The 15191-nt window shown below is 42.8% G+C and overlaps 1 protein-coding gene across 1 annotated transcript; it reads right to left on the minus strand.

The window, feature by feature from the left end:
- Positions 1-3882: 3882 nt before the first annotated feature.
- LOC110893502 lies at positions 3883-4971 on the minus strand. The gene has a single exon (XM_022140609.1). It carries the CDS (start codon positions 4969-4971, stop codon positions 3883-3885), a length of 1089 nt encoding a protein of 362 aa, XP_021996301.1.
- Positions 4972-15191: the final 10220 nt, after the last annotated feature.

Genomic DNA, 15191 nt, shown 5'->3' on the forward strand with positions numbered 1-15191 from the left:
GAAGACATCCACAAACTAGAGGTAGAGTTCCTCAACCTACAGATGGTGGGGTCTGAAATTGAAGCTTATACGAAGAGATCGAATGAATTAGCCACGTTCTGTTCCACTATGGTAGACCCTCCCACCAAACGCATCGAACTGTATCTCAAGGGTCTGGTGCCCGAAATTCAGAGTCATATGACCGCAGCTAATCTTGGCACTATCCAGCAAGTCACTCGGCTTGCTCATCGTCTCATAGACCAGGCTGTAGAACAAAACAAACTACCGGAACGTGTTAAAACTGATACTGCATGTGCTTCTAGTGATAACAAACGCAAGTGGGATGAAAACCTGAGCAAGGGATTAATTTTGGTCCAGCCTCTGGCGCAGCAGCAAAAGATAGATGACTACCAGAGCCCCAGATAGCAGTTTTCTAGTAGTCATGGGCAGAGTGGATATCGAGGTAATCATCCAAAGTGTAACAGATGCAATAGACACCACAGCGGTCAGTGCAACAAGGGTCGTTGCCAGCGGTGTCTCAAGATTGGTCATGAAGCTAAGGATTGTCGAAACTCACGTCCTGTAACTCAAGAACAACAACGACCGCCTCAACCTCCACAGAATCAGCAGCAACAACAGAGTTTTAAAGGATGTTTTCAGTGCGATGCTAAAGATCACTACAAGAGACATTGTCCGCAAATAAACCAGGAGCAGAGTCAGAGCCACGACCATGGAAACAGGGACGACAATGGAAACAATGACGCCTGGGCCGCATGTACGTGATTGGTCAGGGTGACGCAAGGAACGATCCAAACATAATAATGGGTAAGTTACTTCTCGATGACTTTTATGTTACTGTCTTGTTTGATTTGGGTGTGGATACCAGTTATATGTTCTTGAAAGATAGTCAAATGTTACAATATGCACCAACTCCCTTGAACACCAACCCTGTCGTAGTGTTAGCTTATGGTACAAGTCTAGAGTCCATTCATAGTTCAGGATGGTAATCTTATCCTCGCTGGTCAGACGTTCTCTATCGACCTCATTCCTACTGTTCTGGACAGCACCTATAGCTCACGCACCGTATCGCTTAGCTCCATCAGAACTGGGAGAACTATCGACGCAACTACAAGAACTCTTGGATAAAGGCTTCATTCGTCCAAGCTCTTCGCCTTGGGAAGCTCCAGTATTATCGTGAAAAGAAGGATGGCACTTTCAGGATGTGTATAGACTACCGCGAACTGAACAAGGTCACAGTGAAGAACCGTTATCCTCTTCCACGCATTGACGATTTATTCGACCAGTTGCAAGGGTCGAGTTACTATTCCAAGATTGATCTAAGGTCAGGATATCATCAGCTGAGAGTCCGGGATGAGGACGTCTCCAAGACAACATTCAGAACTCGCTACGGTCACTACGAGTTTCTAGTCATGCCATTTGGGCTTACGAACGCGCCTGCAGTTTTCATGGATCTAATGAACAGGGTGTGCAAACCCTATCTTGACAAGTTCGTCATCGTTTTCATCGACGACATTCTGATCTACTCCAAGAGTCAGGAGGAACACGAGCAGCACTTACGTCTTATCTTGGAACTTCTCCGGAAGGAACAATTGTACACCAAGTTTTCAAAATGCGACTTCTGGCTTCGTGAAGTCCACTTCTTAGGCCATGTGGTGAACAGGGATGGGATTCATGTCGATCCATCCAAGGTAGACTCGATCAGGAACTGGCCTGCACCGCATACACCAACGGAAATACGCCAATTCTTGGGTTTGGCAGGGTACTACAGACGATTCATTAAAGACTTTTCGAAGATCGCACAGCCGCTTACTATGCTGACACAGAAAGGTGTCACCTACCGTTGGGGAGATTCTTAGGAAACCGCTTTTCGGTACTTAAAGGATAGGCTTTGCAGCGCACCTATTCTCTCACTGCCAGAGGGCACAGACGATTTTGTGGTCTATTGTGACTCATCGATACAGGGGCTTGGTTGTGTATTGATGCAGCGAGATAAAGTTATTGCCTATGCTTCGCGACAACTCAAAGTTCATGAACGGAACTACACGACGCACGATTTAGAGCTGGGAGCTGTTGTTTTCGCGCTCAAGATACGGCGACACTACCTGTACGGTACCAGGTGCACTATTTACACCGATCACAGGAGTCTCGAGCATATCTTCAAGCAGAAGGAATTGAACATGCGTCAACGACGATGGGTCGAGCTACTTAATGATTACGAATGCGCCATCAAGTACCATCCAGGCAAAGCCAATGTTGTGGCTGACGCTCTCAGTCAGAAAGACACTCTACCTAGGCGTGTACGAGCTCTGCAGCTCACTATTCAGTCTGATCTTCCTGCACAAATACGAGATGCTCAGGTAGAAGAATTGAAACCAGAAAACGTCAAGGCTGAAGCCTTACGCGAATCAAGGCAACGATTAGAACAAAAGGAAGACGGCGCCTACTATGTAACAGCACGTATTTGGGTACCACTATTCGGCGGTTTACGAGAACTTGTAATGGATGAAGCCCATAAGTCTCGGTACTCGGTACATCCAGGGTCGGATAAAATGTACCACGACATCAGAACAACATATTGGTGGCCTAGTATGAAGGCCCACATTGCAACTTACGTCGGCAAATGTTTGACTTGTGCGAGAGTCAAGACAGAGTACCAGAAACCCTCAGGCCTACTTCAGCAACTCGGGATACCACAGTGGAAATGGGAAGAAATTTCCATGGATTTTGTTACTGGCCTACCTAGATCCCAGCGCGGGAATGATACTATATGGGTGATCGTGGATCGACTCACCAAGTCTGCACACTTCCTGGCTATTAAGGAAAAGGATAAGTTCTCCACTCTCGCGGACGTTTATCTTAAAGAAGTTGTTTCGAGGCACGGGGTGCCCACCTCCATCATTTCGTATCGGGATGCACGATTCACGTCAGAGCTATGGCAAGCGATGCACAAATCTTTTGGCTCACGATTAGACATGAGCACAGCTTATCACCCTCAGACGGATGGGCAGTCTAAGCGCACGATTCAAACCCTAGAAGACATGCTTCGGGCGTGTGTTATCGATTTCGGCAACGGCTGGGAAAAGCACCTCCCGTTAGTGGAGTTTTCGTACAATAACAGTTATCACACCAGCATACAAGCCGCTCCATTCGAGGCATTATACGGGCGTAAATGCCGGTCACCTCTTTGTTGGGCAGAGGTGGGGGATAGCAAATCACGGGTCCAGAACTTATAGTGGACACCACGGAAAAGATTGCACAAATACGATAACGCATGGCGGCAGCACGCGACCGTCAGAAGGACTACGCGGATAAGCGTAGGAAGCCATTGGAATTTCAGGTCGGGGACCGGGTTTTACTCAAAGTCTCACCCTGGAAGGGTGTGGTTAGATTTGGAAAACGAGGCAAACTAAATCCACGGTATGTTGGACCGTTCGAAATCACTGAAAGAATAGGCAAAGTAGCCTACAGACTAAACCTACCAGCTGAACTCGGTGCAGTTCACAACGTATTCCACGTGTCGGATCTGAAGAAGTGTCTGTCAGATGAGACCCTCATAGTTCCTTTTAAGGAACTCACTATCGACGAGCGGTTGCAGTTTTTTTTTTGGGTAAAGGGTTACCCCGGTGAATCTATTAAACCAACCACAAATAAGTACAAGTAGTGAGGATGTGTTCCACACTAGTTCATATACAGGACATGCCCCATATATGTAAAACAAAAAAACAAGGACAACTATGACACCCCATCACCTAGCCTACTATACATCAGTAGACGAAACAGTGCAAAAAAAAAATGCAAAAAACAAAATCAAATCCTCATCCGCCATCATCAAAAATGAAATTGCCAGAAACCGGCAACCCCTTCACATGTACCAAAAAAGATCTATCCATTGGAAAATTTTGTGGAAGAGGTGCTAGCCTTTGCTCTCGAAGATGATGGATGTAAACCCGAGGTCATAAATTCACTAGTTTCATTATAGACTTCGGCGACCTCCTCCTCATCCGAATCCTGCTTGTCACTAGTAGTCTGCGCAACTTTCTTCTCCGCACGACCCACAGTATTACCTCCCTGATTACCATCATCGTCCTTAAGGATGTCAAACGGGTTTGATGTTGAAACCTGGTTATTCACCGGACTCCTCAAGGTCGATTTTGGTTTAGGCTTGACAACAGGTCTATACACTACCTTCGGCTTCTGATTTTTCATAGGGATACCTTGATTATTAACTTTCTTTTTCTTAGTACCCACATCCTGAAAATCATCATTATTCTTTCCAGAATCCCCACTTGAAGTAACCTGAGGGTTCTTTGGGCATGAGCAATCATCATGACCAAACACACAGCAAGAGGAGCATCTAAGAGGCTCCCAATCATACTCAATTTTGATCTCTACCTTTGAATAACCATTACCATCCAAGGATGGAATTGCAACAGTAATACTCTTCTTTAACTCAGCCTCTGCCTCAACCTCAATAAGTGCTCTAGCATAACTGCTTCTTCCCCAAGACTCAGCACACATCGTGGCAGTATACGAATCCAACATCTTAGGATTTCCAATTTTAGAAGCAACCAAGCTAAGACCATCCTCGGTAAAAGCCGCTAACAGCACATCATGCATCTTGACCCAAACCGGAACAGCCTTAATATCCTCTTTTTCCATCTTTAAAGTAGGCGACCATTCACTCAAGATTATCGGAACGTTTCTGATCAGCCAAGGCCCATCCTCTAACATTCGGTTCATCCCTTCCTTAGTACTAAACTTAAAGAAAAAGAACCCGTTTGCATTCATCATTAGCCGTGACAAACCATATTTAACCCAGTTGTTTTTAGCAAAATAATCGACCACCGGAAAAGCCAAACGTTTACCAAGAAAATATCCGTACAAAGTGTTAGCATACCTATCATTGACTTGTTGAACCGATGCCAACGGAATAACAACATCAGCACCCTCGACAGTTTTGGAAGATTCCATCGCCCTGAAGTTCACCTTAGCATTCTCCTTGGCGTTCTTAACAATGTTAGCAAATGATGTAGGCTTTACAACCCCCGTGTTTCATGAATTTCCTTGTGTATCCGACATATTCATTCCCTCCAGACCTGACAGAGGCGAAAATCCCATATTGGAAAAATCCCACCCACGAACCGGTTGCTCAACATGCGGCTTTGCAAACCTCCCCTGATCGGCCGACAATTCCACACCATTGACATCCGTTGATGATGAACCCAGATTATCCAATTGAACCGGTAAAGTGACCTTTGTGAGTTCATCAATGATGTTTATACCACGTTTTGGCTGCACAGTATTACCATCAACATCCAGAAGACGATCAGCAATCTGTTTGAACGACAAAGCCGGCCTTCCACCAGATTTCAGTCTATCATCCATTACACGTTAACAACTCTCTATAACCCTACTGTAAAGAAAAAACGAAGCCCCAAGAAACCTTACGAACCAGATGACAACAAATCAAAAGAGAACCGAAACCCTAAACTAGCTGATGCCCTAACCCATGAATCTTACAAATCGGACAGAGAAAATTGATAAATCAAGGCTGATCGATCCAAAAATCAATCCAATATGCTTGAAACAGAGGTGACGGCGGCGATTGAAAAGAAACTGAAAAAACCCTAGCCGACAAAACAAAGAAATCCGCAAACCAGAATTGAGAATTAGACGTTTGAACCTCTAATCTCTAATCTGATCTTGACGAATTACGCTGAAGAGACTAGGGTTTCAAGAGGGGATGAAATCGCCATAGCTAGAGAGAGAATTAGGGTTAACACACGAGCGGTTGCAGTTCGTCGAGGAACCAGTTGAAATCACGGACCGGGATTTAAGGTCCTTAAACACAAGAGAATCCCTCTTGTCCGAGTTCGTTGGAACTCCAAACGTGGCCCAGAGTACACCTGGGAACGCGAAGACCAGATGACAGAAAAGTACCCCCAGTTATTCGGAACCAATGCAACCACTACTGAGGCTGAAGCTACTACTACAGAATTTCGGGACAAAATTCCAAACCAACGGGGGGATGATGTGACACCCCAGGAAAACCAGTAAACGATACAACTTACCTAGCTTCCTCAGTAACCGCATGCTAAATTTCGGGACGAAATTTCTTTCAAGTTGGGGATAATGTGACAACTCGAATTTCCAAGATTCCTATTTTCGCATTTATTGCACGTTCATTGTGTGTGTAGTTATTTATTTACACAATTAGTTGCTATGGAATTGTATACGTTTTAATACAATGAATTTTATTGTGTGATTGTGCATGGTTATGTGTTAATTGTGATAGATTTGTTAAATGCATAAACTTGGTGGTGAAACTGTGAAATTGTTTGAGATGGTGTACTATTGTAAAATATGATACTTAGGGATGTATGGAGGAAATAGTGAAACTTAAATCATACTTAACCCTAATTCCTTTCACTAATCACCACCCAAGAAACTAAGCACGTACTGTTATTCTCTGATTCCCTGGCAATCATCATCACCATCATCATTGGCACAAGATATCCCTCACTCTTGATTCCTCTCTTTCTCTAGAATCATTCAAGGTAATTGCTTATTGATTATTGTAATACTTGTAAACCCTAATTGATTGCTTGATTATTATCAATTCTTGATTCTTGGGATTCTTAGTAAAACCCTAGTTCTTCATATGATACTCTATGTGATTATTGATTGGATTCTGATTTTGTTGATAATGATATTGAATAGTCGTTTAATCGATTGCCTGTGATGATAGAATGGTTGGATATTGATTTGATGTTTGCAATGCAATGAAATTAAGGTTTCTGGATAGTAGAAAATAAGAACGTAACTGTCGAATGTATGTGTGTAACTGTTATAATTGTGATTGTGATTGTCTGAGTTTTGTTTATGACACTTAGTCCGATCTTTTATGTTGTAAGTAAGAGGTCCGAGCTTTAATATGTTGCTAGTGTCCGAGTTTTATAATGTTGATAAGGGAGTCCGAAGTTTGTAATGTTGATTAAGTGTCCGAGTTTTCTGAATAACAAGGGAGATGGTCCGAGCTTTTAATAAACACATATGGTCCGACTTTTAAACATGTAAGTGTGTCCGATGTTTATGTATATAACATGCTGTCCGAGTTTTGTATGGGGGGGGGTGATGGTGTCCGAGTTTTGCATGTAGGGGAGGGGTGTCCGAGCTTTAACCCCCACCCCTTATGGTCCGACCTTTGGCTTTGCTTTGTCCGAGTTTTGAGGGGGGAGCCCCTGTCCGATCTTTAAACAATGAAGGGGGTCCGACTTTGTGGCCCTTGCCCCTTTTGTCCGAATTTTAAAACCCCCACCCCCATGGTCCGAGTTTTTATAAGGCATCATGTTGTCCGAGTTTGCTTAATGTGGTTAAGTCCGACCTTATACTTGAATATGAGATCTTGATTGTTATTTTATGTGAAGTCCGACCTTTTAATTGTATACACACATGATCCGAGCATTTGTTGTGTCATATAGTCAGGATTGTAGTAACAATGCATGGTCGAGTTCTGTTAATTCAGTAAGCATGTCAAAGACAAGTTGATTAACCCTGTTAATTGTTAAACCTGTTTATTCAGTTAATGTATTGGTCCTGTTGAATGCTAACTCTGTCAAGTGCGTGAATGGTATGAAACATGTTAACTGCCTGTTAATCTTGCCAAGCATAAATAGTGCCATTTTGACTAAACTGCATATGTGATATGTGATAACTGTTTAAACACACTTCGTGACATAAATGGCATGCGAACATGAACTGATTTAATACACGTGCACTATAGGACTTGACTGATTACCTGTGAGCGCATAACATAACATACCGAGCAAACCAAGGTGAGTTCACACAGCCAAGGCATGGGCTTCCCAGGGTGGGAATGGGATTTGATTATTTACTTGTACTTACCTAGATAATGGAAATTAGTGATATGATCCTCGGGGAGGAAGGTTATTGATAAGATACGACTAGACTAGTGATACTTATAGAACTGATCTTCGCACACACGCCGGGGTTGGCTGCGATAATATGACTGATCTTCGCACACATGCCAGGGTTCGCTGCGATAATATGACTAATCTTCGCACACATGCCTAGGAAGGCTGCGAACTATACACAAAACTTCGCACAGGTGCCGGGTGGCCGCGATACAAATATACCTAGTATAGAATACTTGAGAACTTTCCCTAATCTTCGCATACATGCCTAGAGGGCTGCGATACGAACTAATACGATACACGACTTAATGAACGAACACAAGGCTTACTATACTATTACAACTACTGAACTATAAACTGTGAACTCGCTCAACTAGTTGTTGATCCTCTGTTACATGCCTTGCAGGTCGTTAGATACATGGAGCTTGCACAGGGAGGAGCTGGTCGTTGTGGGCTTGGATCGTGATTGTTTGCTAAACACTTTATGACATTACATACTTATTTATGTTGGGTTTTATTTATACGCTTCCGCTAAACAATGATTACACATTTATGTTTTGGAACACCTTTCATATTGGTGGTTGAATGGCATTAAATTTTATATATTAATTACATGTTCAATATGATTGGTGGCTTGATCCTGGTCAGTTACGCTCCAAGCGGTGATACTCCGCAGGTGGATTTTGGGGGTGTGACAGTTGTGACATTTTGTGATCATATTTCGCACGTTTCTTTCTCAGGTTGCATTTCTAAGACAAGGCACGGTTGGAATAGGAGAACCATGTGGAGTCGAGTACTTAGTGGGCGTTCAATTTTCTAAAAGACTTAGATTATTTGCTTCCGCTGTGCAATGAAGATACCAGTCCAGTCACGGCAAAGCTCTGATATTTCGGGGTGTGACAGATTGGTATCAGAGCTATAGGTTACAGCGAATAGGGTTGTCTATAGAGATACCTAGGCTCTAACCTCAATTTTCTTTGGGACTTAGACTATTAAGACTTTGAGTACATACAGAACGCATAGTACTCGAATATGGTCTCCAACCGTTGCCGAAAAACAAACAGTCAAAATTTTGTTTTCAAACATACGCTAAAGTGGTGTTTTACACACGGTACACGAAACAGTCGCATATAGTACACAAAACTCTGAGAGTTTAGGAAACATGCATTTAAGACCTTCGGAAACTCATGTTGAAGTTCATTAAAGGTCATCACGTAGGAATTGCGAATATTAACTCGGGCACACACCATTACCCATATTGTCTATGAAATTTTGACTTCCCGGGTAGGCAGCCTATGCATAACGAAACGCTAGTGCACAAGTATACGTGAAACTTAAGCCTTACATCAACGGAGGTTGAAGTACGTCATGTACGACTTTCGAGGAAGCGGCAGTTTGGCACGCGGTCCTGCAAACGACACGAGTCATGCCAAGGAGAAGATGCATGTCTTCGCATTTCCCCTATCGCATTAATGACGAATACGATATGTTTGACATTCCATAGTAATGTCACCTAACAACTGGTTATCACATGAAACCCCAGGTAAAGTCCTTAAATTTCTTTATTGAAATTCCGACTTTTGCATCTAGTGAGTAGATTTTCGCATCTCTACTCCTTTTAATGGTCATTGTGTCACGATCATTTCTTTCATTATAGCGAATATTTTTTTTTGGGTAAAGGGTTACCCCGGTGATTCTATATATTCACAACGAAAAAACCAAGTAGTGTAGAGAAACCTACACTAGTTCTAACATGAGGCATACCTCATGAAAGTACAGCAAACCAAACAAATACAAACAAAAGGAAACCACCTAGCCAACCAACCTAGGATACAAAAAAGCATCACAAAATAAAAAACACACTAGCCACCATCATCGCTGATTGTGTTTCCGCCTATCTTTCACTCCGCAAGAAACCTCTGCACATTAGCAGTCTTTCGCAACTTCGCACCCATAAGCTTGTACTGAACCGTATTGAGTATAACTTCGCTTATCACTTCCGGGGGTCTCACTTGATTCATGAAAATTCTAGCATTACGCTCCTGCCAAATAATATAAGCACTAGCCGCAACCAGAAGGCAGGCAGCATAGTTAGCCACCGACTTTGACCGAGCCCGGGGCATTAACCAATCTACAATATCTGTCCAGTTTGGATGAACAGAATCCATACCAACCTTTTGTCTGAACAAAAGCCACACTTGAGCCGAGAAAGTGCACTCAAAAAACAAATGGCTGTGAGAATCATTATTCTGATAACATAACAAGCAACACATCATGTTCATATTCTTTCTTCGCTCTATCCCCCATTGCAAAATCTTGTCTTGAGTCAGCAGTTTACCCCTCATAATTAACCACATCAAGAAAGCATGTCTTGGAATACATTGTGCAAACCAAACTACACTACTCCATTCCACCTCCGGACTTCGGTAGCGAATTGAATTCCACACCCCCGAAGTCATAACCTCTTTAAACTCATCACCATCTCGCCACAATAACTTGTCATGCTTATTCGGCTCAGTATGGACGTTATCAAGCTGGTTTAGAACTGGGAAAAGATCCCTCCAAGCAACCGGCCAAGACCATATTCCATTGGCTCGAACATCAGCAACCTTATTATCCAACCGAAAACCGGCATTTGTGATAATGCGAGGCGTCAGAAAGTTGCCTAACGGCCCAATATTACACCAATTATCGTACCAAGCTGAAGTGTCCTCCCCATTGCCAATATTAATCCACATATGAGATCTAAGGGACAACCGCATTTGCAAGAGTTTCCTCCAAGACCAAGAGCAGTTCGAAGGAATCTTACACACCCAGAAGTTTTTATCTTTCAATCTATGTTCATGCACCCAGTCGACCCATAACGAGTTTCTTCTAGAAAGAATACTACCCACATGAGAAGACATAAGGGCAACATTCATGTCCCCAATACGCCTAATACCCAAACCACCTTCAAACTTCAGAGTACAAACAGATTTCCAAGAGACTTTGGCCTTACCTCTATGGAATGAACCATCTTGAGACCATAAAAAATTACGCATTCTAGCCTCCAATTCTTTAATTACACGGCTCGGGAGGACAAAGACAGAAGACCAGTACACATGCGTAGACGACAAAACAGATGTAACCAACTGCAATCTCCCAGCAAACGACAGAAGTTTATTCCTCCAGTGCGTAATCCGCTTCTCTAGATTTTCCACTAGAATACTGCATTCTTTGTAACTAAGCTTGGAGCATATAAGAGGAACCCCCAAATACCTCACAGGAAGCGTACCCTCCACAAACGCCAAGACATTTAAAATCGCATTTTTAGCATGATTCGGTACATTACAAAAGAAAACCGTGCTCTTACGCGAGTTAGGAACCAACCCCGACATCTTTGTAAATTTGTTTAGAGAGCTCATGATGCACTTTGCAGAATTAACATCACCTCTAGCAAAGAGGAAAAGGTCATCCGCAAAGCAAAGGTTTACAATTTGTTGCCGCTCACATTTATTGTGAAATCTAAACGAGGAGTCAATTCTGATCGTCTCGTGAAGGATGTGGGTCAATACCTCCATAACCAAAGTAAAAAGATATGGAGACATTGGATCCCCTTGCCTGAGACCCCGGTTACCCTTGAAAAAACCATGAACGTTTCCATTCACACATACCGAATAAGTGGTAGTAGAGACGCAAACCATAATCCATTCAACCATCTTAACATTAAAACCAAACCCAAACAGAACACTTCGAAGAAATCTCCAATCCACAGTATCATAAGCTTTTTGAATATCAACTTTGAACGCACACCTAGGAGGACCCACATTCCTATGATAATTATGCATGAGCTCTTGGGTTAAAAGAATATTATCCGAAATCTTTCTACCTGGCACAAAAGCAGACTGGTTAACACTAACTATCTCATTCAGCCCCTTCTTGATCCTGTCTGCAACAATTTTACTGATGCACTTGTAAAGTACATTACAACACGCAATAGGCCGGAAATTAGTGACAGCCAATGGAGTAGGGATTTTAGGAACCAGAACAATCAGCGTGTGATTTAACTCTCGCAGGAGCTTGCCAGACTCGAAAAAATCAATAATTGCATTAGAAATATCATTCCCAATAACAGGCCAAGCATTCTTGAAAAAAGCAGCCGTAAACCCATCAGGGCCAGGGGCTTTATCAATACCAATGGAAAAATAGCAGATTTCACCTCATCATGTGTAACCGATCTGACCATGTGAGCGGCTGTGATAGGGTTCAAGACCTTAGAGAAAAGATCCGGACCAGGACTGAGGGATATATCACCTTGGGACCCCAAAAAGTTTTCGTAATGGGAGACAAAAGCTTGAGGAACAGCATCATTTTCATGGATCACTCCTTGAGAATCCGTAATAATGTCAATACGGCTATAGTGATTCCGAACCTTCAAGGACGAGTGAAAATAAGCTGAGTTCATACCCCAGCTGTCAACCAATCCACTTTGGATTTTTGCTTGAGAAATCGCTCCTCATCTAGAGCAGCAACTTGAAAATCACGGTTCAGATCCGCTTCTTCTGCCCGGAGATCCGAATTCAAAGGGTCCAAATCAATACGAAGCTGAATACGATCCAGGCTTTCACGAATCGCTTCCACTTTCTTATGAAGATTACCTTGCTTATACAACAAAGCTCGAAGAGGACTTTTAAGCATTCGAAGCCGTTTAACAACTTGAAACTGGAAAACACCATCCACTCTAGAATCCCAAGCCTTTTTAACTATCTCTATAAATTCCGGTTTATGCACTAAAAAATTAGCAAATTTAAAGGACCGGGGTTTTAAACTACCAGCTTTTGGAAGTTTTAGGATACACGGGCAGTGGTCCGAAATCCTATACGGGTGGAAAATAGCAACAGAATTCGGGAAGGCCGTGACAAGCGGGGTATTCCCTAGAACGCGATCAATCTTTGTCAATAATCCAATACCCTCCTTCGGCTTTTGGCTCCACGTAAAATGAAGACCAGATTTATTGATATCGAACATCTCCAACGTATCAATACACTCCCGAAATTCTTTCATCCCCACTGAAACAGACGAGGAACCCAAAGAACTATCCTCCATGTTCAAAGCTGAGTTAAAGTCTCCCATTATAACCCAAGGCCTATTGCCAACAAAAGCTTTGTGCATGGTTAAATGATGCCATAATTCTCTCCGAGTCACATAGTAATTAGCCGCATACACTATCGAACAGAAAACAACCCTCCTATCCAACTTGAAAGAAATCTGGAGATGCATAACTTGGGAGGACTGAAAAAGTACCATGACATCAAACACACCTGGATTCCAACCAACAATAATCCTTGTCCCCTTGTTACAACAAGCACCATTGGAGGTCCAATCCCACGAACGAAAGACCGATTTACAAACCTTTCCCAACTTATCAATACTAACATGTGATTCTAAAACCGCACACAAACTTAATTTCGAATCCTTTACAATCTGGCGAACCTCCATTTGCTTGAGAGGGCGGTTCAACCCCCTTATGTTCCAAGAAGCAAGACTAACCATTATAACCCGCTGTAGAAGGAGTGCTTGCCCTTTGTTTATCATTCTGTTTCTTTGTGCCTTGTAGGATAAACGGATCCATTTCACTATACACTTCCTCAACCTCCTCGTCATCTGGGTCCTTATAGTCATTCTCCAAGTATTTTCTAAGCTCCGGACCATCCGCAACAGTATCATTCAAAACAGAGAACGGGTTGGAAGACAAAATACCACTCGATGTTGAAGCTTTATTCACATCCCCTTTCGGTTTCGATATCGGCATTGAGGTTGGTTTACTCCCCCCACCCCCAGTTTTTAACCCAACCGGTCTGTATTCAAACTTCTGCTTTTGCTTATTAACTGGAAACCCCGATCTCCTTGCCATTTTCCTAGCATCCACATCCATGAACCCATCTTTGTCTACCACTGGTTGTTTCGAAGGCCCTTTAGGCTTAGATGCCAGAAAAGTATTTTGAGTTGCATCCGTACCCTTCTTGACCTGCTTAGCTTGTCTCGGGCAATCCCCATCATGATGTCCAAATACCTTGCATAAATCACAACGATGAGGGCTCCATTCATACTCCACATAAACTTTTTCCTTAACAAAACCATCCCCTTCCAAATTTGGAACTGCTATCACAATTTCCTCTTTGAACTCATTGTCAGCCGAGATCTCAACCAAAGCTCTAGCAAAACTGCTCCTACCCCACGAATCTAAACACATTGAAGTAGTATACGAGTCTAAGACTACAGGATTACCTATAGCCGTTGCAATCATGCTTAATCCATCCTCTGTATACGCCATAATAGGGACATCGTGAATTTTAACCCAAAGTTGCACAGTTTTAACTTCCTTTTTTTCCAATTTTGCCAATGGGGACCAAACATTAAGAAAAAGCGGTTGTGAACGAATTATCCACGGACCCTCTTTCATAGCATTCATCATACTAATATCATCAACAAACTTAAAAAAGAAAAAACCATTGGCATTCATCATAGTTTTTTGAAGGCCAAATTTCTTCCAATTATTCTTCACGAAATATTCAACTATCGAGTAAGCAACACGATCACCAAGGAAATAACCATATAGCGTATTAACAAGTTTATCTTTAACAACTCTAACCGATTCCTTTGGCAAGACAACATCACATCCCTCGTGAGCTTTCGGGCTAGCAAGAGTTCTAAAATTGACCTTCCTGGACGTGGAAGCCCCAACAGAATCAGCATACGAAAAAGGAGTTTACCTGGATCCCTACGGACATTCTGGTTACCTTGCACACCATCCTGATTGCTCATGAAACCCTGAACAGCCGTACCACTAGGGTTTGCATGGGAATCCTTGGCCGCCGTAAAACTCCCTCCAGAAGCCGAACCAGTATTCAACTCCACAGGTTTAGAGATTTCCAACAACCCATCAATAACCGAATGATTGTTGGTAGAGTAAATACCACGCCTAGGGAACAGATTGTTACCCTCAATGTTCGTCACCCACAGCCCTATACCACGTACTGGTGGTGATTTGTCTTCCGTCCCTGGAGTGACACCATCCTCCATCGTATTATTACCATCACTTCTACCCTCCATGCACACGTAACACCAAAAGAAGCAACAACTCCAGCCAACCAATAATCGAAAACAGAAAAACCCTAATCCTGAAACCCTAGCGCCGATATCAATCCTTAACATATTAAGCCAGTGTATCAATCTAGCTAAATTAATCTCAGTTAACCGCGACCAATAACACCCAGA

The sequence above is a fragment of the Helianthus annuus genome, chromosome 7 (genome assembly GCF_002127325.2).
Source record: "Helianthus annuus cultivar XRQ/B chromosome 7, HanXRQr2.0-SUNRISE, whole genome shotgun sequence".
NCBI lineage: Eukaryota > Viridiplantae > Streptophyta > Magnoliopsida > Asterales > Asteraceae > Helianthus > Helianthus annuus.

What these genes read in the sequence shown, in the direction of transcription:
- LOC110893502 (XM_022140609.1), bottom strand. Translation starts at nt 4,971, where the DNA reads ATGGAATCTTCCAAAACTGTCGAGGGTGCTGATGTTGTTATTCCGTTG.